The 23,660-nt window shown below is 51.6% G+C and overlaps 1 protein-coding gene across 2 annotated transcripts in view; it reads left to right on the top strand.

Annotated features, from left to right (window-relative positions):
* The window catches only part of ANKRD16 (ankyrin repeat domain 16), a 30,826-nt gene extending 7,401 nt beyond the window's left edge, over positions 1-23,425 (top strand). For both annotated transcript variants that reach the window (XM_014945431.1, XM_014945432.1), the window contains 7 exons: positions 960-1,180; positions 7,440-7,482; positions 9,084-9,192; positions 11,829-11,990; positions 18,739-18,817; positions 22,273-22,474; positions 22,760-23,425. In XM_014945431.1, the coding sequence (XP_014800917.1) occupies positions 960-1,180; positions 7,440-7,482; positions 9,084-9,192; positions 11,829-11,990; positions 18,739-18,817; positions 22,273-22,433 (775 nt within the window). In that variant the 3' untranslated portion in view covers positions 22,434-22,474; positions 22,760-23,425. The remainder of the gene's footprint in view (positions 1-959; positions 1,181-7,439; positions 7,483-9,083; positions 9,193-11,828; positions 11,991-18,738; positions 18,818-22,272; positions 22,475-22,759) is intronic.
* The last annotated feature ends 235 nt before the right edge of the window (positions 23,426-23,660 follow it).

The raw sequence follows: 23,660 nt of genomic DNA, 5'->3' as shown, positions 1-23,660 counted from the left end.
GCCCAGGGAGGTGGTGGAGTCACCATCCCTGGCTGTGTTTAAGGGACATTTAGATGGGGTACTGAGGGACATGGTGTAGGGGAGGACTTTGTAGAGTAGGGTAGATGGTTGGACTCGATGATCCCAAGGGTCTCTTCCAACCTAGACGATTCTATGATTCTATGAAAATGTCCCGGGTGGTGATCACTTCAGCTCTGGGCTTGGAGAAGGGCTTTGCCTTTAGCCAGCGGAGTTTCCTACTACCCCAGAGTGGTTTTAACACATCAGTTTTTGCCTTCTGGCTGCCTTACCACGGCTGGCACTGAGCTACTGTGTTTTATTAGACAGGGCAGTTGGCACTAGAGACAGCTTTAAATCATGCTTTGAGCTCAGAGGTTAGAACAAAAGCCATCAGGCTCGTACGGCACCGTCTCTCTGAATTTCACTGAATTTCACTGAATTTTTAGAGTTGGAAGGGACCATAGAGATCATCTAGTCCAACTCCCCTGCTGAAGCAGGATTGCCTAGAGCTTGTCAGAGCATGTTACTCAGGAGCATCCGGGTGGGTCTTGAAAATCTCCAAGGAAGGGGACTCCACACCCTCCCTGGGCAGCCTGTTCCAGGGCTCCGTCACCCTCACCGTGAAGAAGTTTCTCCTCAGATTTGAGTGGGACCTCCTATGTTCCAACTTGTGCCCGTTGCCCCTCGTCCTCTCACTGGGAACCACTGAAAAGAGTCTGGCTCCCTCCTCCTTCAACCCACCCTTGAGATACTTGTCAGCATTGATAAGGTCTCCCCTCAGCCTTCTCTTCTCCAGGCTAAAGAGTCCCAGCTCTCAGTCTCTCCTCATAAGGGAGATGCTCCAATCCTTGAATCATCTTTGTTGCCCTTCGCTGGACTCTTTCTAGTAGTTCCCTGTCCCTCTTGAACCGGGGAGCCAGATAACTCTGGTTATTCTATTTGCCTTCTCTTTCTTTTAGGACTCCCCTAATGATGGCTTGCACCAGGCAAAACCTGGAGGTGATCAAAGCTCTCGTGGAGCATGGAGCCAACCCGCTGCTGAAAAACAAGGATGGCTGGAATTGCTTCCACATCGCCAGCCGGGAGGGCCATCCCCAGGTGCTTCGCTACCTCCTGGATGTGTCCCCAGGCAGCTGGGACACAGAGAGCACGATAAAGAGAACGCCTCTGCACACAGCAGGTAAAAGATGGGTTGGAAGAGAAGAGGGGAAACAGTTAAATCTGAAGTTATTGAAATTAAATGAAAAGAGGGTGGTGGTGGGCGCTAGCGGGTGCTCACCTCTCTGAACTTCGATCTGCTGACAGTGCTCTGCTGCATCTTGGCTGGATTTCCCATCAGGGCAGACACATTTGAGTTGATTGCAGATAAATAAACATCAAGAATTAGGCTTAATATTTCTTAATTATGTGCCAGAGGACACTGTAGAGAGGTTGGTGCTGGTCTCTTCTCACAGGTAATTAATGACAGAACAAGAGGGAACGGCTTCAAGCTCCAACAGGGTAGGTTTAGACTGAACATTAGGAAGGAATTTTTCACAGAAAGAGTGGTCAGGCATTGGAATAGGCTGCCCAGGGAGGTGGTGGAGTCTCTTCCAACCTAGACGATTCTATGATTCTATGAAAAGCACGCTCTGAGTACAGGCAAAATACAGGTAAATGGGCACTGAGGACTTTCCAACCTCATAAGCCTGGTCTTTGAATCATAGAATCATTCAGGTTGGAAGAAACCCTTGGGATCATCGAGTCCAACCATCTACCCTACTCTACAAAGTCCTCCCCTACACCATATCCCTCAGTACCCCATCTAAACGTCCCTTAAACACATCCAGGGATGGTGTTTTGTGGTGCGTAACAGTTACGTTCTCTTGGGGTTGGAGGATCCATCCCAGGAGCACCTCACAATCACCCACTGACTTTGGCCTCCTTGGACCAGGGTGTTGAATGTCTCCATCTCTGCCTCCCTGTGACAGATATGTCCAAGCTGTCACAAATCAGGACACGTTCCAATATGCTTTCCCTTGCTGGTCTATAAATCTGTGAATTGCACTTGGAAAATCTGCAAGGCTCCAAGCGTATCCTGGCATTTTAGAAGTTCTAGAAGCATCCAAGGTGCTGAGAGGCACCTTTTGGGATGCCCAAAGGCCCTGCGCAGGCCCCAACCTGCCTGTTGGTGGATGTTTTTACCAGTTGGGTGTAGAGTCTCGTATCTCTCAAAATGATCCTTTTTTGTGTGCGTGCTTGGTGGGTTGGGTCATTGCAGCAAATCTGAAGAGCCACGGGGTCTCTGGGCACAACGTGTGGAGGAAGCATCACAGGTTTTGTTATTCTCACCTTGCTCTTAAGAAGGTGGCATTGAGTGGTGAGAAATTGTCATGGAATTGTTGGAGTTGGAATGGACCTCTAGAGATCATCTAGCCCAACTCCTCTGCTAAAGTGAGATTGCCCAGAGCACATCACTCAGGAGCATCCAGGTGGGTCTTGAAGGTCTCCAGAGAAAGGGACTCCACTCCCTCCCTGGGCAGCCTGTGCCAGGGCTCTGCCACCCTCACCAGAAAGAAGTTCTTCCTCGGATTTGAGTGGAACTTCCCATGGTCCAGCTTGTGCCTGTTGCCCCTCGTCCTGTCACTGGGAACCACTGAAAAGAGTCCAGCTCCACCTGTCCCATCCCTGGAAGTGTTCAAGGCCAGGCTGGATGGGCCTTGAGCAACCTGCTCTAGTGGGAGGTGTCCCTGCCCATGGCAGGGGGGTTGGAATTCGATGATCTTTGAGGTCTCTTCCAACTCTAACCATTCTATGATTCCTTCGACCCACCCTTTAGATCCTTGTCAGCATTAATAAGGTCTCCCCTCAGCCTTCTCTTCTCCAGGCTAAAGAGCCCCAGATCTCTCAGCCTTTCCTCATCAGGGAGATGCTCCAATCCCCCCATCATCTCTGTTGCCCTACGCTGGACTCTCTCCAGCAGTTCCCTGTCTCTCTTGAACTGGGGAGCCCAGAACTGGACGCAGGATTCCAGTTGTGGCCTCACCAGTGCAGAGCAGAGGGGGAGAATGACCTCCCTTGAGCTGCTGGCCACACTCTTCCCTACACAACCTGGAATTCCATTGGCCCTCTTGGCCACAAGGGCACATTGCTGGCTCATGGAGAGTTTACTGTCCACCAGGACCCCCAGATCCTTCTCCTCAGAAGTGCTTTCCAGCAGGTCCACCCCTAACCTCTATTGGTGCCTGATGTTCTTCCTCCCCAGGTGCCTTTCTGCAAAAGGAAAGGATGGTCTCTGCTGGCAATACACAGGGGCTGTAGTTACTGTTGGTGCCTCATCACCCTTCTCTGCCCTTTTCATTGCTTTAAAAGGACATATAAAGGGAGTGAACTGGTTTGAGGAACCACAGACATCATCTGGAGCTACACCGCGGAGCAGAACAGTGACCCAGAGGCAATTTGGGTTTGGTTTCTGCCTTTCTGGCTCTTTTAATCCTTAAGATGAGGGGAGCGATTCTTTTTAATTTAGGAACAATACACAAGGTGTGCTTCAGCTAAGTCCTCTGAGCCTTAATAAGTTGAACAGCCCCCAAATATGTTAATGCACAATTAAGTTTGTCTTGTTGTGTCTCACTGCCCCTTATTTATATGTTTACCCACAGACCCGTGTAACCAGGCAGCACACACAAAGCACGTGTCTTCCCAGAGCTTAAATTCCCTTTAACTCTGCCCTCCAGAGGTGCCTTGGGAGAGGATGGTGAAGGGAAGGAGTGAGTGAATGTGTGGAGAGGTGTGTGACACCAAGTCAGGGTGACATTGTGGGGCTGGAGAGTGGTGGCTGAACTGAATCCTGATTGGCAAATTGGAGGGGTACGGATTTGATGGGTGGACTGTTCAGTGGATAAGGAACTGGCTGGATGGTCGCATCCAGAGGGTGGTACTCAATGGCTCAAAGTCCAGATGGAGAGCAGTCACAAGTGGTGTTCCTCAAGGGTCCGTGCTGGGGCCAATACTGTTTAACATTTTTATCAATGATATAGACAGGGAGATTAAAGGCACCGCGGCCTTTCAATACCTGAAGGGGGCCTACAGGAAGGCTGGGGAGAGCCTGTTTAGAAAGGCCTGCAGTGACAGGACGAGGGGCAATGGCTTCAAGCTGGAGGGGAACAGATTTAGACTGGAGATGAGGAGAGGGTTCTTCACTGGGAGGGTGGTGGAGCACTGGAACAGGTTGCCCAGGGAGGTGGTTGAGGCCCCTTCCCTGGAGAGATTCAAGGAGAGGCTCGACGAGGCCCTGGGCAACCTGGTCTAGTTGGGGGTGTCCCTGCTGACTGCGGGGAGGTCGGACTAGATGACCCTTGGAGGTCCCTTCTGGCCTGGACAACTCTATGATTCTATGATGATTCTATGAATCTGGAACGTGCCCCATCCCTGAGTGGGGTTTTCTGGGGCTCAGCAGTGTCTCCTCAGGAGAGATGAGCGTGGGGAGCCACTGCTCCAAACCTGCAGCTCCCTAAACTCATTTCCCAAAGAATTTAATAGGGATCGACTCTCCGGAAAGACCCGAGGCATGGCGAGGAGCCCCCTGCTGTGCTGTAATTAATCTGGTGGGTGTGTTGCTCCTTGGGCTGTCATTCCTGTTACTTCTCCAGGCCCTCGGTAGCCGCTTGTCCACCGCGCTGCGCTCATCAGCGGTGACAGTCCCAGCCCAGGGGCATTGGCTGCATCTTAGTCCTTGTGCTTGACCTGGGAATGAAGAAGAGCTGAGGAGCTGTTTGATGTTTCATGTAGGCAGCGAGGAGCAGGTTGCTTGAATGAGAAATGGCTTGTCCTCCTTTATTTATTTATTAACTAGATGACCCTTGGAGGTCCCTTCTGGCCTGGACAACTCTATGATTCTATGATGATTCTATGAATCTGGAACGTGCCCCATCCCTGAGTGGGGTTTTCTGGGGCTCAGCAGTGTCTCCTCAGGAGAGATGAGCGTGGGGAGCCACTGCTCCAAACCTGCAGCTCCCTAAACTCATTTCCCAAAGAATTTAATAGGGATCGACTCTCCGGAAAGACCCGAGGCATGGCGAGGAGCCCCCTGCTGTGCTGTAATTAATCTGGTGGGTGTGTTGCTCCTTGGGCTGTCATTCCTGTTACTTCTCCAGGCCCTCGGTAGCCGCTTGTCCACCGCGCTGCGCTCATCAGCGGTGACAGTCCCAGCCCAGGGGCATTGGCTGCATCTTAGTCCTTGTGCTTGACCTGGGAATGAAGAAGAGCTGAGGAGCTGTTTGATGTTTCATGTAGGCAGCGAGGAGCAGGTTGCCTGAATGAAAAATGGCTTGTCCTCATTTATTTGTGTGTTCTCCTGCCCTCTGCTCATTCCCAGGTCTTGTGTTTCCATGTCTGGGCTCACAGCTCCCCCCTCTCCAGCCCTCTCTCCATGGAGAGCTGGACGTGGTTGGACTCGATGATCTCAGAGGTCCCTTCCAACCACTAAGATTCTGTGATTCTGTGATTCTGTGATTTGTGTGTTCTCCTGCCCCCTGCTCATTCCCAGGTCTTGTGTTTCCGTGTCTGGGCTCACACCTCCCCCCTTCTCCAGCCCTTTCTCCATGGAGAGGTGGATGTTGGGTTGGGATCTGGGGGGTTGAGGTGCTGGGGACGGGGTCAGGAGCAGGGTGAGGACCGTGCTGAGGAAAAGAGGTGTTTTTGACCTTGAGCTTCCTTTCTTGAGCTTTTAGACCTTGAATTTCCTCCCTGCTTCATTGTGCTTGGTATATTGGGGTACAGACAGCGATGGTGGGATCCAACTCCTGGTCCTCACTACTTCACAGAGGTATCTCCCCCCTCTGTGTTGCCTCCTGTGTTTGACTTTCACTGCGGCAAAGCCACCAGCCCACGATTTGGGTTGATTTCTGGTTGTTTTACCCATCCAATTAGATCACACATGGGTGGAGGAGCAGCAGCTGGTGTGGGAGCGACCGGGCGGCGGGAAAGGCTGGAGCTGCTTAAACCACCTTTTCCCCCAGTATAATTTTAACCCAGGATGATACTGGAGGCTGCTGGTGGGTACTGGTGCCAGCATCCCCACGCACACCAGCACAAAGCCCACTCACACAGACATGGCTCCTGGGCCTGGAGATGACACTTGAGCTGCCGGGGGAAATCATGTCAAGAAGAACCGCTTGTCTCCATGAGTTTACATCCCAAGGGTGTGGATATGAGCACATTAACCCGTGACCAGTCCAGCTGGCTTCCTGGCACACTTATCCCTGGGTAGATGAGGGGTAATTTATTTTTTTTTTTCTTTTTTGGGTTGATTCCTCAAGCTTTGCTGCTTCATATATCCGTAGCCCGAGGCAAGAGAGAGCGGGGGAGATGTAATTAGAGGAAGTGGAATGCAACAGTGGATCCGAGCGCGGCGGGTTGCTTGTGTCTCTGGTGCTGTTAAAGGATGTAATTCTGGTGCTTGGGGTGGTTTTTCTTCACGTAGCTTGGATTTTTTTAAAGCCTCCCTTTTAAAAAATCCTTTTCGCCGTGTGTGGCTCTGCCTGAATTTACATCAGCTCAGGTGAAGGGGGGATAAAAGAGCAGGGAGAAGGAGAAAACAGCCAGGGTCTGGGAGGTTGGGAACCCCTTGTTGGGCTTTCAAAGAGCATCTATTGTGCAGCTGTGTCTGAAGGTTATTGCTGGTAACACACATTTGCCGGGGGCCCTTCTTCCAAATAGCCTGATGTAGCAGCTCTGGGATTGGTTTGATGTTGTTTTGTTGGGTTTTTTTTCTTTAATTTGTTTCATTTGTTTTGCAAAATGACCTGCAGGAGAAAAAAAAAAAAAAGCAAGATTAAAGCTGTCTGCACATTGCTGTGATACGATGTGTTTAAAAACAACAACAACAAAAAAAAGAGGGAATATTTCAGTGCGTGATGTTCAAATCCTCCCCCCACTGTTGTTGTTTCTCCTCTGAGATGCCGTCTGGGTGACGGTGCTTCATTAGGATGATGAGATGGGAGTGGATGGGTAGTTGGAGTGGCTGAGGAGGGGTGGAAATGCCGGTCCAGCTATTCACCAGCTCCCTGCTTTGTGTTGGTTTTGCTTCTCACAGATTTCACTTCGGGGATTAACAAATACTTGCAAGAAAAGATCTTTGTGTCGGCTTAATTGCGTGTACGGTCTCATGCTCGCACTCTGCAGTTAGAAGCAAACAGTGCCTGTATACGTGCTTTTTCCCTGGGTTATCTGCTGTTTTCCTATGGGATCAGGGGAAGGGAGGGCTTGAGATCCGGAGACAAGTGTTTTAATTGAAAAAATAATAAATCAAAAGCTTTGAATCTAAAGCTTCTTGCCCACCCCCTTCCCCCATCATGAGCAAGCCAAAAAGGTCAGAAACCTGATTATGTTTCACAGTGGCATGAAAACATAAATTAACCCTGCGCTTCTCTCTCCCTTTCTCTCTCTCCCTCCCACAGCAATGCACGGCTGTTTTGACGTTGTGGAGCTGCTCCTGGAGAGGTAAGAAAGCTTCCTCCTGGCACTGCCTCTGCCTCCTCACTCTCCCCCACCTCCCCAACTCCACCGAGGGGACACAAAGGGTGTTCAGGGTGTTGAGGAAGCCCAGCTGCCCTGCATGCCCTCCCGACATGGTTTTTCATCTTTCCTCCAGGTTTTTCACAGCAGGTTAAGGGCCCTTTGAGACAAGGACGGGGCTGCGATGGGCTCTGACTTCACTATGACATCAGCCCCGTTTATATAACTCTGGCTCTTCTCTGCTGATTCATTCCCCTTGCCTCTGATGTATCCGAGCCCGTACGATAATAACAAAACAAGTTTTCTGACAGCTCGGGTCTGGCTGCAGCCCTTCCAGGCTGGACTCAGCTTCCAGGCTTTATTTTTCAAGGCTGTAGCTCCACGGGAGGCTGGTTTGAAGTGGCTTTAAATCAGCCTCTGCCCAGTCATCCTGACCCTGTTACCTTCCAAACCAGCACTGCCTGCTGCCAGAGCTGGAGCAGCTTTCCCCAGGCATCGTGGCCGCTGATAGCCACGGCCCCCGTTAGCCAATTTGTCCCAGCCTCGTTAATTCCTGTCCGTGCTTGGCCCGGCATAAACGTAACCCTGTGATTCGAGCCAGGCTTTCAATTTTAATTCAGTCTTCTCTCCTTTCAACGGAGCTTTGACCCGAGCGAGACCCTGTGGGCTTTGATTTTGTACGTGGTGTTGTTACAGAATCACAGAATCACAGAATCTTCTAGGTTGGAAGGGACCTTAAAGATCATCTTGTCCAACCGTCAACCTGACTGACAAAAATAGACACCCACACAACAAACAAGGAGCATCATCACTAAACCAGACCTCCCAGCACTACATCAACCCGTCTTTTGAACACCTCCAGGGATGGTGCCTCAACCCCCTCCCTGGGCAGCCCATCCCAATGGCTGAGAACCCTTTCAGTGAAAAAATTTTTCCTAATATCCAGCCTGAACCTCCCCTGGTGTAACTTGAGGCCATTTCCTCTTGTCCTGTTGCCTGTGACTTGAGAAAAGAGACCGACCCCCACCTCTCTACACCCTCCTTTCAGGGAGTTGTAGAGATCAATAAGGTCTCCCCTCAGCCTCCTCTTCTCCAGGCTGAATAACCCCAGCTCCCTCAGCCTCTCCTCATAAGACTTATTCTCCAGACCCCTCCCCATCTTTGTCGCCCTTCTCTGGACCCGCTCCAGCACCTCAATGTCTTTTTTATGGTAGGGGGCCCAAAGATGGTGAAGATATGGTTTTCCCCTCTGTCAGTGCAAGGCTTGTGCACTCCTTCCCTCTTCCAGACATCCTCTGTTCGGAGGGAAAGGGAAATAAATATAAATGATAGATGAAGCCTTGGCTTTCGTGCAGCCATACAAGCTGCACCAGCTGAGTACCAGATTTCTGACCCAAAAAAACCCCAGCAGCCCATACTTGAGGGCATAAAGCACTGCGACAGGTTTATGCACGGTCTATGGACAGGATTTATACGTGCCCTTTCCCATCCCATCTGCTGATAGTCTCCTGTCCCATCAATGCAAAGCAACTGGTGCAGATTTTAGAGCTGCTGGCAACTCTCCTGGCTTTTGTCTTCCCTCCCAGGTGCCGGTACGAACCTGACAGCAGAGACAAATGTGGAGTTACTCCCTTTATGGATGCCATCCAGAATGGGCACGTCAACATCGCCAGCCTGCTCCTGCAAAAACATCAGGTAGGTGCCAAAAATCTCACCTCCATCCTCCAGAACCTGACCTAGAACCACCAGGACAAACGACCCACACCTTCACCGCAACCAAATTGTGAAGAAACTCATTCCCAAATTTTAAAGGAGCAAACTGCAAAAGAAGGCAGATGAGCAAGGTTTTAAAGGAGCAAACTGCAAAAGAAGGCAGATTCCCCTTGGAGATGAGCAAGGTCTTGCTGGGTAGGGCCACCAGGACTCAGCTCATGGGGCTTGCTGGGTAGGGCCACCAGGACTCAGCTCCCAGGGAAGATGCTGCCCAGAGAAGCTGTGGCTGCCCCATCCCTGGAGGGGTTCAAGGCCAGGCTGGATGGGGCTTGGAGCAACCTGGTCTGGTGGGAGGTGTCCCTGCCCAGGGCAGGAGGTTGGAACTGGATGATCTTTAAGGTCCCTTCCAACCCAAACCATTCTATGATTCTAACACACACAAAGCCAAGACCCACGCTCGGGTGTGCCGGGGCTCAACATGGATAACAGGGAGGGCATCTGGCTGCTCCTGCAGGAGCTCATCTCTGGCCTCCCCCTCTTGGGGCAGCTGCTGCTCCTGTGTTGTCTCCCAGTAATCTCCAATTTCCTCCAACATAGAAGGCGTAACCGGGCTGTCATTAGAGCCAATTGTGCGTAGGAAGAACCAGACCACTGCATTATTTATTGACTGCTCAGTTGATGTGAGATGGTTTCAGCCCACCTAACGGCTGATTCTCACGGAGGTGGGGTTGTGCTTCCCTTCTCACCTCCTTTGCCCTCACTTGGCCTCTCCCCTGCACCAGCTATGGTGTTCCTTAGACACTGTGCCAAACTGGTGCAGCTCACTGGCCTGGCAGAGAGCTGGCATGGCAAAACCAGGGAATCCGTGCCACGCTGGCAGGTTGAATTGGCCAGCTGAGCCCCCAGCTGGCACGGAGTGGGCCACGGAAGGTGGTACCACACTTTTTAAGATCACAAGTTTTGGATTTTACCACACTTTTTAAGATCACAAGTTTTGGACTTAACTCATCTGTAACACCCAGCAGAGGTGGTTTGATGCCCAGGTTGTGTTTGAGTACGTAGATAGTTGTTGACTTCAGGAGACGTTCATGTGCTTGTCTTCACTCATCTGGCCCTTTCAGGGTAAAACATTTGTGAAGTTCAGTTAGGTTTTTAGTCCCACGTTTCAGGCAACGGAGATGGAATAGCTGATTTAATTTCCTCCTTGTGGTGCCCTGGCTTACTGCCATGAAGCAGCGCTGGAAACGCTAATGGCAGCGTTGCTACCTTCTAGGTTTTCTAAAACCATGAGTCAGGCCCACTAGACTTCAAGAGGCTGGATTAGAGCCTTTAAGATGAAGGCGACGTGTGTTGCTTCCGTTACTTTTCTTGATTTTACTTCTTTGCTGTTCACGTTCAGAGACTCAAGGGAGAGATCTCATGAGGTCATCCACCCATCTCCCTCCCTCTACCTGCACCAAGGTTGGAGATGGGTTGTTTCTCGCTACTTGAAGGAGTTGCAACCCATCATATATGCTTCAGCTGAAGAGAGTGCCCGGAGGGCTGTGCTGCCATCCAGCGAGACTTGGACAGGCTGGAGGGCTGGGCAAGGAAGAACCTCATGAGGTTCAACAGGGAAAAGTGTAGGGTCCTGCACCTGGGGAAGAAAAATGTCAGGTACCAGTACAGGTTAGGGGTGGACCTGCTAGAGGCAACTACTGAAGAGAAAGATCTAGGGGTCCTGGTGGACAGTAAAATGACAATGAGTAAACAGTGTGCTCTTGCGGCCAGGAAGGCCAATGGTATCTTGGGTTGCATAGGGAAGAGTGTGGCCAGCAGGTCAAGGGAGGTCATTCTCCCCCTCTACTCTGCACTGGTGAGGCCACAACTGGAATCCTGCGTCCAGTTCTGGGCTCCCCAGTTCAAGAGAGACAGGGAACTGGTGGAGAGAGTCCAGCGTAGGGCTACAAAGATGATTCAAGGATTGGAGCATCTCCCTTATGAGGAGAGACTGAGAGAGCTGGGACTCTTTAGTCTGGAGAAGAGAAGGCTGAGGGGAGACCTTATCAACGCCTACAAGTATCTCAAGGGAGGGTTGAAGGAGGAGGGAGCCAGACTCTTTTCAGTGGTTCCCAGTGAGAGGACGAGGGGCAACGGGCACAAGTTGGAACATAAGAGGTTCCACTCAAATATGAGGAGAAACTTCTTCACGGTGAGGGTGACAGAGCCCTGGAACAGGCTGCCCAGGGAGGGTGTGGAGTCCCCTTCCTTGGAGATTTTCAAGACCCGCCTGGATGCTCCTGAGTAACATGCTCTGACAAGCTCTAGGCAATCCTGCTTCAGCAGGGGAGTTGGACTAGATGATCTCTATGGTCCCTTCCAACTCTAAAATTCAGAGAGGGAGCTTGGTTCTTCTTCTTTGTCACTTCTTTTGCTTATCACATAAAAAGCTCAACAAAAAGCTGACACTGGTCTGCAAATCATGGTGTTACCAACTGGAGCTGTCCTGCTGGTGACATCCCACGTGTTCGTTGCCGTCGTCATGGCAGGCAGACATGATTCTGCTGGGGCTGGTGGTCGTCCTTGAAGGTTTGGCCAGGCTTTTCATTGCTTTCCCTTTCCCTCCTCCCCCATTGCAGGCATGTCCTTCAGCCAAGGATGCACTGGGTGCTCAACCTCTGCACCGGGCAGCCGTCACGGCCCAGGATGAAGCCATCCGGTTCCTCGTCTCCGAGCTGGGTGTTGATGTCAACGAGAGAGCAACAGCCCTGCAGCTCACAGCGCTGCACTACGCAGCCAAGGTTGGTCCCTGTTCCCAACCTCCCTCTACAAAGTCTTTGCTAGTGTCTGTGCTACAGGCAGGCATCTAAAACAGCCTGGCCCCAAGTTAGGTGGGAAGTGTTGATCTTGAGGGCAGGAAGGCTCTACAGAGGGATCTGGAAGGCTGGATCGCTGGACCCAGGCCTACAGTCTGAGGTTCACCAAGGCCAAGTGCCAGCTCCTGCACTTGGGTCACAACAACCCCGTGAACACTACAGGCTTGGGGAAAAGTGGCTGGAGCTGCCTGGTGGAAAAGGCCCTGGGGGTGTTGGTCAGCTGTCGGCTGAACACGAGCCAGAAGTGTGCCCAGATGGCCAAGAAGGCCACCAGCATCCTGACCTGTGTCAGGAACAGCGTGGTGAGCAGGACTCGGGAGGTGATTGTCCCCCTGTAATTGGCAGTGGTGAGGCCCCACCTCGACTGTGGTGTCCAGTTTTGGGCCCCTCACCACAAAAAAAAGACATTGAGGTGCTGGAGTGTGTCCAGAGAAGGTCAACGGAGCTGGTGAGGGGTCTGGAGCACAAGTCTTGTGAGGAGCAGCTGAGGGAGCTGGGGGTGTTCAGCCTGGAGAAAAGGAGGCCGAGGGGAGACCTCCTTGCTCTCTCCAATTCCCTGAAAGGAGGGTGTAGTGAGGAGGCAATTGGTCTCTTCTCCCAAGGAACAGGTGATGGGACAAGAGGAAATGGCCTCAAGTTGCTCCAAGGGAGGTTTAAATTAGATATTAGGAAAAATGTCTTCACTGAAAGGGTTATCAAGCCTTGGAAGAGGCTGCCCAGGAAATGGTGGAGTCACCATCCCTGGAGGGATTTAAAAGCCGGGCAGACGTGGTGCTGAGGGACATGGTTTAGTGGTGGGTCTTGTCAGTGTTAGGTTGATGGTTGGACTCGATGATCTGAAAGGTCCCTTCCAACCTGGACAATTGTATGGTTCTATGATGGAGAATTTACAGTCCTACCTCATCCTCTGTCACTCTCGATCTGCTCCTGACCAGTCCCATACCCTGTTTAATGGGTTTTAGACCCTCGTTAGGTGTGCCCAGCTGTCTGCTGGGTCGGTGGTGGGTATGAGTTGCCATGTTCACCACCCTCCTGTCCACACTGCTGACTGTGCTGGGGGTTAGTGAACCCTCCTGCCTGGCAAGTGGCTGAGTGGGACCGTGCAGGAGCAGAGGTGAGTGACAACAGGACACAGCTCCTTTGCCATGCATCCAGTTGTCCATGCTCTGGTTAGGGCTTGACCCACACCTCTGATGAGTGTTATTCTTCCAGTCCTTGGAGACCAAAGGGCAATACCTGAAGGGAGTCCACCCTGCTAGTTATTTGGAGCTGTTGGTACCAACAGTTCATGAGCTGTGACAGTTCTTCACCAGTGTCTTCTCACTCAACTGGCAGAAGAGATGTGGATGAAATGCTGCTCAGATTTCTGTCTGTCTGTCTTCAGCCCTGGTGGTTGGGGTCCCAGGGGGTCAGTAGCCAGTTTCTGTGTCAACAGAGGATGGCCGTTGGGCCCGAGAGGTGATTGTCCCCCTGTACTGGGCACTGGTGAGGCCTCACCTTGAGTACTGTGTCCAGTTTTGGGCCCCCTACCATAAAAAAGACATTGAGGTGCTGGAGCGTGTCCAGAGAAGGGCGACAAAGATGGTGAGGGGTCTGGAGAATAAGTCTTATGAGGAGAGGCTGAGGGAACTGGGGTTGTTCAGCCTGGAGAAGAGGAGGCTGAGGGGAGACCTTATTGCTCTCTACAACTCCCTGAAAGGAGGGTGTAGGGAGGTGGGGGTCGGTCTCTTCTCCCAAGTCACAGGTGACAGGACGAGAGGAAATGGCCTCAAGTTACACCAGGAGAGCTTCAGGCTGGATATTAGGAAAATTTTTTTCCCTGAAAGGGTTCTCAGGCATTGGAATGGGCTGCCCAGGGAGGTGGTTGAGGCACCCTCCCTGGAGGTGTTCAAAAGACGGGTTGATGTAGTGCTGGGAGGTATGGTTTAGTGATGATGCTCCTTGTTTGTTGTGTGGGTGTCTCTTTTTGTCAGTTAGGTTGACGGTTGGACAAGATGATCTTTAAGGTCCCTTCCAACCTAGAAGATTCTGTGAAACAGCAACTGTTTGTCCCAGGAGGTTGGATTCTGGCCTGCCCATTGCCAGATGTGAGAGAGGAGAGGTGGAAAAGCGGAGGGAGCTCCCGGATGCTTATCTGTGTCCTTCACACGGGAGCTGTTTTGAATTCCAAGCAGTGAGAGTCGTCTGAACTTTCTCCTCCTCCCACCTCACGCCTGTGGGGGAAGCGGGGCTTGGTGGGCTGTGGGTCCTGTGAATCTCCCTGGGAACGCAGAGCAGATCCCAAAAGTGTCACCGCTGGCCAGGATCCCTCCTGGGACCCTGCTGCCTCCCTTCTGCTTGGTGCTGTCCCACCACGGTGTGCAATGTGCTGGCAGCCAGCAGGAAGGGAAGGTTCCTGCTCAGATCCCTGCGTGGTAATAGAATCATAGAATTGCCCAGGCCGTAAGGGACCTCCAAAGATCATCTAGTCCGACCCCCCCACAGTCAGCAGGGACACCCCCAACTAGACCAGGTTGCCCAGGGCCTCGTCGAGCCTCTCCTTGAATATCTCCAGGGATGGGGCCTCAACCACCTCCCTGGGCAACCTGTTCCAGTGCTCCACCACCCTCACAGTGAAGAACCCTCTCCTCATCTCCAATCTAAATCTGTTCCCCTCCAGCTTGAAGCCATTGTCCCTCGTCCTGTCACTGCAGGCCTTTCTAAACAGGTTCTCCCCAGCCTTCCTGTAGGCCCCCTCAGGTACTGGAAGGCTGCTATTAGGTCTCCCCGGAGCCTCCTCTTCTCCAGGCTGAACAACCCCAGCTCCCTCAGCCTGTCCTCGTAGCAGAGGTGCTCCATCCCCCTGATCATCCTTGTGGCCCTCCTCTGGACCCTCTCCATCAGGTCCATGTCCTTCTTATATTGAGGGCTCCAGACCTGCACACAATACTCCAGGTGAGGTCTCACCAGAGCAGAGGAAAGTGGCAGAATCCCCTCTCTGGACCTGCTGGCAACGCATCGTCTGATGCAGCCCAGTATGAGATTGGCCTTCTGGGCTGCAGCTGCCCACTGCCTGCTCATGTCCAGCTTCTCCTCCACCAGCACCCCCAAGTCCCTTTCCTCAGGGCTGCATGAGCTTTAACATGCAGCACTCAGAGCCTGGTCTAGACTTGTAGAGGGAACGAAGCGGCGTCCCAGCGCCCCGCTCCTAGAAAAGCATCAATGACACTTACTGGGAGTGCTGGCAACAGTATTCTCCTCCAGCAGGACCCAGCCGTGGCATTTGCTGGCTCCCACAAAGGAGGCCTTTCTCCCAGCTCCCCTTCCTCATGCTCTGAGAAACCACGTTGAAAGCCCTTTCGGTTGCCAAGGGTACGTTTAACAGCAAAGCTATTGGGGAATATAATGTGCCTTGGAGAAGATCCCAGCTCTGTCTTGGCTGATTGGGGAGCGATTTGATGGGTCTCTCTTCCTTCCCGAGGCTCAGTGTCACTTGATATTTACAGCATCATTTGTTTGGCTGGTGGGTTGTTTTTTGGTTTTGGTTGTTTCGTTGTTTTGTTGTTGTTTTTTTTTCTTCTTTTCTTATTACTTTGCATTTATAAATACATGGAAATCAAATTACGCTTTCAACCCACTTTGCTGCCAAGGCTGTGGCAGCTCAAGCGGTTCCTGGCGCGCTGTCTCTGCTGCTGAGAAGGGGGTGTGGATGCAGAAGGGAAATGGGAGCCATGAACTGGGGGGCAAGGTGCTACTGAGTGGGGAAAAAAGTGGGTGGTGGGGATAAAAATAAGGGCCCTTCATCCTCGTGCCACACGACGAAGCCTAATCTGTTGCCTTGAAGAGGTGATTACAAAATCATGTCTGCATCTTCTGAATGAAGTTCTGCGTCTTCTCGCAGGGCATGACAAATACCTGAGTAATCCTTTAGGAAATGCTGGTGCCTGAGGGTACCCCAAGCTCAACAGCCCGCATCAGCAACAGGTTGTGCTCCTCTGAGCTGAAATACAGCTGGGTGAGAGCAGCTCAAAATCCCTGTGGTGCTGGAAGTGAACTTACAGGGTAGGAAGACACGGGGCTTTTTGCTGACATACAATTATGAAAGGTAAGGTAGGGATCCTACAGCTCTGTGGCCAGCTGAAGTTAAAAGCAATTTAATTGAGTTACTTGATTGGAGGTGAGGACTGGAGAGGCAAAGGCAAGATGGGTTGACAAATTAGTGCACTGATTTGCTATTAAGAAGTGTCTTTAGGTTGTGTCACCCCGTTGTCAGAGGTCGTTTGGGTCTTAACTTCTCTGCAGCCGCTGGCAAAGGGGAGGAGACTTTGTGCTGGGAGACAATCCTCCAAATTCCTCACACCTCGAGGTCTCTGCTGTGCAAGGTGGATGTGTTGACCACAATTGGGAAGATCATGTAGAAATGACTGTTCTCTAAAAGAAGAGAAGGCTCTGGGAAGATCTTATAGCAGACTTCTAGCTTCATCTCCTCCATCAGGCTGATGTTGGACCTATTGGAGCTGGGCCAGAGGAGGCCACGGAGATGCTGGGAGGCCTGGAGCCCCTCTGCTGGGAGGGGGGGCTGAGAGAGTGGTTCAGCCTGGCACTCGGAGGGGGGGAAAAGGGGCTGGCGTCCCCTTTGCGTGCCAAAATAAGCTCTGGTGAGGACAAATCGGAGCTGAAGAAGATGGATTTGAGGACATGGACCTGTTGGAGCGGGGCCAGAAGAGGCAATGGAGATGCTGGGAGGGCTGGAGCCCCTCTGCTGGGAGGACGGGCTGAGAGAGTTGGGGGGGTTCAGCCTGGAGAAGAGAAGGTTCTGGGGAGACCTTGGAGCCCCTTCCAGTCCATCAAGGGGCTCCAGGAGAGATGGGGAGGGACTCTGGATGAGGGAGGGGAGCCCTAGGAGGAGGGGGAAGGGTTTGACACTGAAAGAGGGGAGATTTAGATAAGATACTAGGAAGAAATGTTTCTCACTGAGGGTGGTGAGAGCCTGGCCCAGGTTGGCCAGAGAAGCTGTGGCTGCTCCATCCCTGGAGGGGTTCAAGGCCAGGTTGGAGGGGGCTTTGAGCAACCTGGGCTGGTGGGAGGTGTCCCTGCCCAGGGCAGGGGGGTTGGAACTGGATGATCTTTAAGGTCCCTTCTCAACCCCAACCATTCTATGATTCTAAAAGCAGATCCATCAGCCTGGATCTGGACTGGGTTGTGTGTCTATCTCACTTGCCCCACCGAGGCACCGCTCTCAGCCTTTGGCTGTACCACCCCCCCACCCAGAGACAGCTCGGTGCTTCAGTGTAATTTTTAGACACTCTTGGTCTTAATTGAACACTTCTGATTTTTAAAACATTGTGTTGAATGTTTGCAGAGAGAATCCTGCTCCTGGGATGCCTCTCGCTGCCTTTTTGGCCTCTGGGTTGAAATTGGTGCCAGGGCCATGCGAGGCATGCAGACACGCTGGCCGTGTGCGTGAGGAGACACGTTGACCAAGGGCCAAGCTCCGGCTCCTCTCTCATGGGCTGCCAGCAGGAGGGCCAGAGAAGGTGCCCGATGACATCTCTCTGGCCAATTGGCATGGGCTAAGGGCAGCACGTCTGCTGTGCCTGGGCAACCCCTGGCTAACAGACCCCATCTGCATGTCCATAGGCAGCCAACCTTGATTTCCAGCCACTGGAAGGTCCTCAGGAACCTGTTCCCATGGGCTAAGGGCAGCACGTCTGCTGTGCCTGGGCAACCCCTGGCTAACAGACCCCATCTGCATGTCCATAGGCAGCCAACCTTGATTTCCAGCCACTGGAAGGTCCTCAGGAACCTGAAGCAGCTTCTGGTAGCCCCAGATTTGACCGTGGTAGAGTCAACCTGTGTCTGTGGCCTTCCAGGTGCCACTGAAGCAGCTTCTGGTAGCCCCAGATTTGACATGGCAGAGTCAACCTGTGTCAGTGGCCTTCCAGGTGCCACAAAACTATGTTCAGTTTTGGGCCCCTCACAACAGGAAAGACATTGAGGTGCTGGAGCAGGTCCAGAGAAGGGCAATGGAGCTGGTGAGGGGTCTGGAGAACAAGGAGAAGGGTCTGAAGAACTTCTGAGGGAGCTGGGAGTGTTCAGCCTGGAGAAGAGGAGGCTGAGGGAAGACCTCCTCCTCTCTACAACTTCCTGAAAGGAGGGTGTAGCCAGGGGGGGTTCTCTCCTGCCAAGGAACAGGCACTAGGGCAAGAGGAAATGGCCTCAAGTTGCACCAGGAGAAGTTTAGATTGAACATTAGGGAAAAAAAACAACTTCCTGAAAGGAGGGTGTAGCCGGGGGAGTTGGTCTTTTCCCCCAAGGAACAGGCCATGAGACAAAAGGAAACAGCCTCAAGTGACACCAGGGGAGGTTCAGATTGGATATTAGAAAAAATTTCTTCTTGAAGTGGTGGAGTCACCATCCCTGGAGGGATTTAAAAGCTGGGCAGACGTGGTGCTGAGGGACAGGGTTTAGTGATGGGTTTGTCAGTGTTGGGTTGATGGTTGGACTCTTGATCTGAAAGGTCCCTTCCAACCTGAACAATTTTGTGATTATATGATTCTATATGCAGTTGGGGACAGATCGCTTCCAGCCTCCTTTCTCCTTCCTTTCTCCTGCGTTATTTCTGCTCAATGCAAAGGTGAGGAATTGCTTGGAGCTACTTCTGGGTCCCACCTGCCTGTGCTTGCCCCTGCAGGAAGGACACGGGTGCACCATCCAGACGCTGCTGTCCCTCGGCGCCGACATCCACGCGAAGGATGGGAAGAACCGTTCTGGTAAGGCCTGTTGAGCTCTTTCTCAGGAACAGTGTGGGTAGTAGGGCCCGAGAGGTGATTGTCCCCCTGTACTCGGCACTGGTGAGGCCTCACCTCGAGTACTATGTCCAGTTTTGGGCCCCCTACCATAAAAAAGACATTGAGGTGCTGGAGCGGGTCCAGAGAAGGGCGACAAAGATGGTGAGGGGTCTGGAGCACAAGTCTTATGAGGAGAGGCTGAAGGAACTGGGGTTATTCAGCCTGAAGACGAGGAGGCTGAGGGGAGATCTTATTGCCCTCTACAACTCCCTGAAAGGAGGGTGTAGAGAGGTGGGGGTCGGTCTCTTTTCTCAAGTCACAGGCGACAGGACAAGAGGAAATGGCCTCAAGTTGCGCCAGGGGAGGTTCAGGCTGGATATTAGGAAAAATTTTTTCACTGAAAGGGTTCTCAGGCATTGGAATGGGCTGCCCAGGGAGGTGGTTGAGGCCCCATCCCTGGAGGTGTTCAAAAGACGGGTTGATGTAGTGCTGGGAGGTATGGTTTAGTGATGATGCTCCTTGTTTGTTGTGTGGGTGTCTATTTTTGTCAGTTAGGTTGACGGTTGGACAAGATGATCTTTAAGGTCCCTTCCAACCTAGAAGATTCTGTGATTCTGTGATTCTTCACCCTCCATCTGACAGCAAGAGCATCCTTTGGTCACAGCAGCCCAACCTCCCAAGCAGCCCGCGCTGCGTCTGCTCAGCGGAGCGTGGCAGAGGGGCTGCCAGATGCACGTATAGAAACAGCTCTTAGAGCAGAGCGATGTGTTAGGGGTGGATTTTGGGGGGTTTTGGGTTTTTTTTTGCAGCTTTCATTCACTGGCTCTCCTCCTGCCGGACTTTCTGATGTCTAATGGCATGGTTGAGGGCTTTTCTCCCCAGGGGGAAGAGCAGAGATGCTAATTGGTGTTTCTTTTTTCACCCGGCTGCTTGTTTTGCATGCAACTTTCAGGAGCTTAGTATCTTTGATACCTCTGCCTTGCCATCAAATTTGTTTGAAATTAGCCAGTTTCAAATGTTTAGGGTGGGCAGACAAATACAATGATCTCACAAGCTCTTAAGCCTCGCCCAGGGGGAAGAGCAGAGATGCTAATTGGTGTTTCTTTTTTCACCCGGCTGCTTGTTTTGCATGCAACTTTCAGGAGCTTAGTATCTTTGATACCTCTGCCTTGCCATCAAATTTGTTTGAAATTAGCCGGTTCGAAACGTTTAGGGTGGGCAGACAAATACAATGATTGCCCAAGCTCTCTTAAGCCTCAATTCTTTAGCAAAGTGCCTAAGAATGGCTTATAAGCAAATAACAGAGAGCTCGAACGTAAATATAGTTGCTATAGTGATGCCAGTGAGTTGGCATTCCCAGCGTGAGGCGTCTCTTGCATCAGCGTCTCTCTCACACACACACACACAAAACCAGTATATATAAATGATTTCAGCCACTGCCAAAATTGGCAACTTCCCCAGCCTTCAGGTTTGCTTAATAACACGCTTCAGCGGTGAGCGTGAACAGCCTGGTGTCTCTCTCTGTCTCTCCCTCCCACCCCCTCGGTGAGTAAATTCGGGCTCGTCGGACCCTGGGGTGTTTGTGGTGGCTCCTCGTGCCTGTCGGTTGCCCCCCTTCCCTGGCACGTTTTGCTGTGTTAGTGTTGGTGCCTCCTGGGGCCCTTCTCACCAGAAGAATCCTGCTTCTACACCCAGGGTAGTTTCAAGCCCCCTCTCTTGCACATCACAGAATCACAGAATCTAAGAGACCGACCCCCACCTCTCTACACCCTCCTTTCAGGGAGTTGTAGAGAGCAAGAAGGTCTCCCCTCAGCCTCCTCTTCTCCAGGCTGAATAACCCCAGTTCCCTCAGCCTCTCCTCATAAGACTTATTCTCCAGACCCCTCACCATCTTTGTTGCCCTTCTCTGGACCCGCTCCAGCATCACGATTAAATCCACCCCAAACTCAGAGCAGTAAGAAGCCTTGGAGGATTTTTGCTCTGCCTGCTCTGTCCCACAGCTTCCCCGCTCCTGCCCTGGGCACCTTCTGCCCATGACTCGGCCAGAATGAACCAAAGTTGGCTTAAATACTCCCAATTTGTGTGCAAACCTGGTTAGCTTTGGTTAGTAGCGCTTGATGGATTGGAGGGACTAGTAATCTGCCAGGGCAGCAGCTGAGCCCTCCTGGGCCATCACACGACTGCCTGGAATCAGAGAATCATGGAATTGTCCAGGTTGGAAGGCACCTTTCAGATCATAGAGTCCAACCATCAACACAACACTGACAAAACCCATCACTAACCCATGTCTCTCAGCACCACATCTGCCTGGCTTTTAAATCCCTCCAGGGATGGTGACTCCACCACCTCCATGGGCAGCCTCTTCCAAGGCTTGATAACCCTTTCAATATAAAAATTTTTCCTAATATCCATCCTAAACCTCCCCTGGTGCAAGTTGAGGCCGTTCTCTCAGCCTGGAGAAGAGAAGGCTCCGGGGAGACCTTATAGCGGCCTTTCAATACCTGAAGGGTGCCTATAGAAGAGCTGGGGAGGGACTCTTTGTCAGGAAGGGTAATGATAGGACAAGGGGAAACGGTTTAAATTGGAAGAAAAAAGATTCAGATCAGATCTCAGGAAGAAATTTTTTACTCTGAGGGTGGTGAGACACTGGAACAGGTTGCCCAGGGAAGTTGTGGCTGCTCCATCCCTGGAGGTGTTCAAGGCCAGGCTGGATGTGGCCTTGAGCAACCTGCTCGAGTGGGAGGTGGGTTGGAACTTGATGATCTTTGAGGTCCCTTCCAACCCAAACCATTCTATGATTCTATGATTTCCTCTTGTCCCATCACCTATTCCTTGGGAGAAGAGACCAACCCCCCCTGGCTACCCCCTCCTTTCAGGGAGTTGGAGAGAGTGAGAAGGTCTCCCCTCAGCCTCCTTTTCTCCAGGCTGAACACCCCCACCTCCCTCAGAAGTTCTCCAGACCCTTCTCCTTGTTCTCCAGACCCCGCCCCAGCTCCGTTCATAGAATCATAGAATCATTGAGGTTGGAAGAGACCCTTGGGATCATCGAGTCCAACCATCTACCCTATTCTACAAAGTCCTCCCCTACACCATGTCCCTCAGCACTGCATCTAAACGTCCCTTAAACACATCCAGGGATGGTGACTCAACCCCCTCCCTGGGCAGCCTGTTCCAATGCCCGACCACTCTTTCAGTGAAAAATTCCTTCCTAATGTTCAATCTAAACCTACCCTGTTGGGTAGGTTTAGGGTAGGGCAACCTACCCATTGCCCTTCTCTGGACCCACTCCAGCCCCTCAATGTCTTTCCTGTTGTGAGAGGCCCAAAACTGGACACATCATCTGAAGTGGACTGAGGCTGAAACCATCAAGCCATCTCAGCTCCTTTCTCCATATCATGTCCATATCTCCATATCTCCATATCATGTCTCCCCCACAGCCCTGCACGCAGCCTGCGCTGGGCAGCGGGCGGACGCCGTACGGATCCTGCTCCGCTCCGGACTGAGGGACACCCCGGATGGCACGGGCACGCTGGCACAGCAGCTCGCTCGGAAGCCAGATGTCATCCAGGTTTTCCAGGAAACTCGTGTCGGCACGTGAGATGGAATGGGAAAGAGAGAAACCACTTTCATTTCAGCGTGGTACGTTCGTTATCGCTTCACAACTCTTCAGATTTGGGCAAACGTGTTAAAAATGATGGGGTTTTTGCCCAAAGATTTTTGAAGCTTGAAACTCGGGAAGTATATTTAGGAGAAAACATATTTTAAATAAGATTATGTCAAAAAGATAATGGACATGAAAAGCATTGTTTTAAATAGGATTACCTCAAAAAGATAGTGGATATGATGGATCTGGGTTGTCACACTCCTGTACTGATCCCATCGTTGTAAATTCATGACTGCTCTTCTTTTGCTTCCAAATTTCAGGGCTGAACTTTGCCTCTTCTTGTGTAGTGCTCAAAACATCTGAACAGCTGAGGCCACAGCTCCCTGAAGTCTAACCATCCAAGGAAGGTGTCCCATGGACCTTCTAGATGACCTCTGGCGACCTACAGGGCTTGAACTGACTGGAGCCTGCCTGGTTCTTGATGGGATTGTCTCCATCCAGTGGCATCCTGAAGGAGAAGATACACCTGGATGGTTGATGTTTATAGCCCTTGATAGACCCGCTCTCCATGAATCTCTTAAGTTGCTTTAGGTGGCCACCCCTTTTGGTAGCCCCTGAAAGATGCCAAGTGTGGTGCAGCGTGAGTGAGCCCTTGGTGACTCTTCCTTCATCACATTCGAGCTGCAGAAGACAAGTGCAGGGAGTCTTCAAGGTGCATCAACCTCTTCCCATCCTTCCTGTGGCCCCAGCCTGATCCCAAAACCTGCTGAAATCAATCCCGAGACCTCAACCTTGCCGTGACATTTAGGGTCTTTTTGGATCAGACTGAAAAAAGAGGTATTTGTTATTCTGGACAGTCTTGCTTGGCATTTTTCAGCACCAATGAACTTTAAACACACACAAAAAAATAAAAAATCCTGCTCTTTGAAGTGTGTAGAGAAATGGCTTAATATTTAATGTAGCCAGTAAATCTCTAACAGCCTGGAATATCCATAAAGGTAAGAGCTCCTGGAGCTGTTTGGTTCGTTTGTATCCACCTGGAATGATGAATTTGGTTTTCCCTGGCACGGCCCTGACCGTGTGTAATGGCAAGATGTAAAAAAAACACCAGGATTCTGCTGTTTTTGGTGATTAGCAGCTGATAAAAATCAGGCCTTTGAGTGAGTGAAAAAAAATCCTGCTCTTTGAAGTGTGTAGAGAAATGGCTTAATATTTAATGTA

This window comes from Calidris pugnax, unplaced genomic scaffold (assembly GCF_001431845.1).
Source record: "Calidris pugnax isolate Ruff unplaced genomic scaffold, ASM143184v1 scaffold96, whole genome shotgun sequence".
Classification (NCBI taxonomy): Eukaryota; Metazoa; Chordata; class Aves; order Charadriiformes; family Scolopacidae; genus Calidris; species Calidris pugnax.
Note: the sequence above shows the minus strand (reverse complement) of the source record. Positions and strands in the feature narration are given on the sequence as shown.